This window comes from Wyeomyia smithii, unplaced genomic scaffold (genome assembly GCF_029784165.1).
Source record: "Wyeomyia smithii strain HCP4-BCI-WySm-NY-G18 unplaced genomic scaffold, ASM2978416v1 HiC_scaffold_25, whole genome shotgun sequence".
Classification (NCBI taxonomy): Eukaryota; Metazoa; Arthropoda; class Insecta; order Diptera; family Culicidae; genus Wyeomyia; species Wyeomyia smithii.
In genome coordinates this window covers 17,430-21,381 of record NW_026599145.1, presented here as the reverse complement: position 1 = coordinate 21,381, position 3,952 = coordinate 17,430, and the positions used below count along the sequence as shown (strand labels likewise).

Sequence of the window (3,952 nt, the reverse complement as noted above, 5' to 3'; positions counted from 1 at the left end):
CTTTTCAGTCCTTGACCCAATATCGAATCGCCCTTCTCCACTGGCAGCAGCACAGGGAGAAATTATCGATCCAGAGTATGCTGCACTCCATTTTGCACAATGCTGCCCGGAGGGTATCCTTTCTGCAAAATCCCCTTCGTCAAACCCCGGTAGGTGATGATGCCCTTCGGCAGATTCAATCTTTGCAACAAAATTTGACAGAGTAAACTGTCACAGCGCAGGCTGTAATCAGGTCACATTCTAGCGGCCGAGTGCCAATGTTGTGCAACCCATCTCGCCTTCCCACGTCGCCATCGCTCGCTCGGAAACCGGTCCAGCCGAAAATATGTGTGTATAGCGGGTGTTATTTCGATAATCGTGCGCAAGTGCCCTTCTGCCTCCGCTTGTTTGAGTGCTGTTCATTACCATTAACGGGAGCGTTGTTGGCAAAGCGAAAAGTTAAAATCCAACATAGACAACATAACGGCAGCATATTCTTCGCACAATGCAAACGCATTTTCGGTCGCACTCTCACTATCTATTGCTGGAGAGTCTTGTTTCAAGATGGGGGGTGAAGCAGCAGCCGTGTGACGATTGGCTCTCAGCAGTGAAGTCACTCACCGTTTGTAGCTCGCTCTACGCACGACGACGCTGCTGCTGCTGGCTGTGCATCGCTCTGATTGTTGGTTACTCAGTTCACTTCGGTGGTGACTGACTGTGAGTTTTGACCCAGTTTCGGCAATCGAGGCGCGAACTCTTACATGAATCTCCCCCCTTGACCTAGTTTCCGAAAAAAACACACGCAGCGCGCTTGTGCCGAGGCAGAACCACTCGCGCTCGTATTGTTGTAATAAGCAACTGCTGGTGCTGATCGTCTGTCTCTGTCCCCTCTCCGTGTGTCCCCTTCTCGGCGGGCACCCTTTTTAAACATAGAAACGGTGCACTTGTTCGCGTTGGGTTCCATCAAAACGGATGTCGATACCAAATATTGCATCGAATTTGCGTTCTAAACTCAGTACCTGTGGCCTCCTTACGGGAGCGACGATGGCCGCGTCCGTCGTGTCCCACTTTGATTGCGAGCGAGCCAGCGAGCGTTGAAACGCAAATGAGGAAGTCCAGAAGTAACTGTTTTTTCACCTCGGCCGCACAGCGCACAACATCTTTGCATACTGATGATACACACCAACACACGCACATACAAACACACAGACAGCGATCCAGCGCGCGGCTTAATTCAATTCAAGAAAACCTATCGAGGTCATTAGTCGGTGCTTATGCTGGACTGCTTCAGCGAATCGGCGAAGAAGGAAGGAAGAACGGTGAAGAATCTGGATTGGTGTTATTTTTTTTTCTCTTTCGCTTGGTCAACCCTTTCGGTGCGGGGGACTCGTGATTAGGCGGGGTTTTTTATTTGAGGGAGCAACACCCTCTTAGCTTTTAGTGGACCGAGTGACTGCATACTTGAAATCTGTTAAAAAACAATAGACTTATTTTTGAAAAGATGCAGTCTCTTTCAAGATTTTGTTCGATTTTTTGTTTTATTCAGAAACTGTAGTATTTACAAAATTTTGGTCAAATACTAGATCAATTTGAAGTATTTTGCACTGACAAACTTCAAACTCAAAAATGCAAATACCAAAATTACAGAATCTTCAAATTCATAGTATGTATTTAAATTTTTAAAATCAAATTTTCGTCAGTGTACAAATTGTTTTCGATCGAAAAAATTGACAAAACTACTTTCAGCTTGAAAAAAAATTTTGTAGATTTTGTAGATTTCAATATCAAAAAACGTATAGATTTGTTTCAGATCAGATTCAGAAGTTACATAAAGGACTCGCAAAATTTCATCAAAGTTTAAGTGGGTGGATGGTCGTTGAATATAGCGTGACATCCCTCATTACTCATGCAAGGTCACCAAAATTGAGCCGTAATCACGAGCCCCGCACGATGGCACTGGAAGGGTTTATACGCAAGCGAGAAAGTTCTGGCACTCACCTCTTGTCCAACGGGTACGATCCTAACGGTTATTTCGTCTTTCAGATCATCGTGCTGCAGCACCTCGCCGGCACTCTCGCGCCCATTGTAGGTGAGAAACACCTTCTGACCCGGTTTCAGCCGGACGTCCATGATGGTCTTGAAACCGGGCCCGATTAACTCGCTCTCGCGGAACTCCCGGGCCAGGCCGCGACGCGAGATGTCCTGCTTACTGTCGAACCGAACCGAGTAGCGCGTGTTCGGTGTCAGATTAATGCAGTTGGTGTTGTCCTTCTGGTTGGCCAGCGGGGGAGTTTTGACCGCCTGGATCACCCCCGAGTACCAGATACCATCGGCGCCCGGAGCACACACCCGGGTACCGATGATAGAGCGTTTTGCCAAGCGCTTACCGGTTGACATCTTATTCAGGAAGTACTTTTTCATAAGTAACGGATGGGGGTGGACTTTACTTGTCACGCACGGCACACACTAAACACACTTTTGTTACGTCTCAAACGATGAAGACGGTTTCGAAACGAAAATTATAAAACCGGATTAATATTAACTATCAGCCCCCTGATTTCGCAACAAATTTCGCTTCACAAGCTTTGATCACGATTCTTTTCTCTTCGCTTTCAACAGGTTTCAAGCACTTCCAAGCTTCGAGCTTCTTTTTTTTCGGCGGTACAGGTAACAACTTTTACTCTCAACTAAACTCCAGTTTTTACTTTATCACTTTTGCTCGTAACAAATATCGTTTGATAGCTTTCTATTGTACACGCTTCTTTAGCCTCTAAGGCGCTCTATGCACCACTTCTCGATCCGCGCACACACGCACACTCTTCACGACAGGACCTTGTCCAGACTGTGGTAGCTTTCGGTGATCGAACTTCTCCGGCAGACCTTTTCCGGCACTAGTGATTGTACACTGCTGGCCAGCGCCAGTTGATTGCTGTATCCAGGATGCACGATAGGTTCGTTGGTTACTTCCGGTTCCGTAGCGGCAGCAACGTTGGCGACCAGCTGCGAGCGCGTCACTTGAGCAGTATCAGTCGATGCATCATGGCAGTGATTCCGATTGTTCGCTCGTGACTTAGCCCAAATCATATTTTGCTTGCAGCAGATTTTTTAAAGGGTGCAGGGATTGTCCGGGTGATTCCGAGACAAGCACTCTGTACAAGCACAGTTACCCACACGGGAAGAGGAGCAGGCCTTGGGTATCACGATTCCCAACAGGCCTTAAGGTTCGAGTAGTGCAGGGAGCACAAAGAACACATAAAAGTACTTAGAACACACGAACAGAAAAAAAAAACTAACGAGAAATGCACTTGTTTTCGCCTTATCGAGGCTACTGCAATGTCCTTAACACCTTTTCGTCGTTTCGTTACCTTGACACTTGTGGTTCACGGTGGAACCCAACAAGAACAAAAGCACTATTGTTTTTATTTTTTCGAAATTACAACTACAACACAACACACACGCACCGACTCTGCGTGGGAGTGACGGCTGTGTTTTCATTCACAATGAACCACACGCACAACACAACACTGGCTGCTGTTAGAATAGAAAATGCACACTTATTTCTGGCTAACTTCTTTCTCGAGAGGCGTAGATCCGCTTGCTGACGAGTGACAACTATCCGACACGAAAAACAACTGAGAACTGAACCAAATATGCTGCTGGTAAACAACGCACAGCACAATCCGCCTGCCAGCCAGTGAGCGAGCGAACGAACGAACAAGCGAGCGAATCGAAATGAGCGAGCGAGATCGCGCACACGAACAAGGCAAGCTCAGTCGGTGCGGGTATGTACAACAACACACCGCTCGCGCTCACTAACACACCGGTAGTTATGTTGTCAGGTTTTTCTTTTCCTTTGCTGCGGCTACGATCCCGAGGGCATACAGATACATAAAAACCCGTCTCCTCGCTGCTGCCCACTACTAGCACAATCGAACGGGCCGTGCGCTACCCACACCACCACAGCGAAAAAGTG

General features: G+C 47.3%; 1 protein-coding gene across 1 annotated transcript; it reads right to left on the bottom strand.

Moving 5' to 3' along the window:
* Positions 1–1,893: 1,893 nt before the first annotated feature.
* On the bottom strand, positions 1,894–3,630 carry LOC129733737 (zinc finger protein 395-like). Its single transcript, XM_055695269.1, has one exon. The coding sequence runs from the start codon at positions 2,398–2,400 to the stop codon at positions 1,894–1,896; it is 507 nt and encodes a 168-aa protein (XP_055551244.1). The 5' UTR covers positions 2,401–3,630.
* Positions 3,631–3,952: the final 322 nt, after the last annotated feature.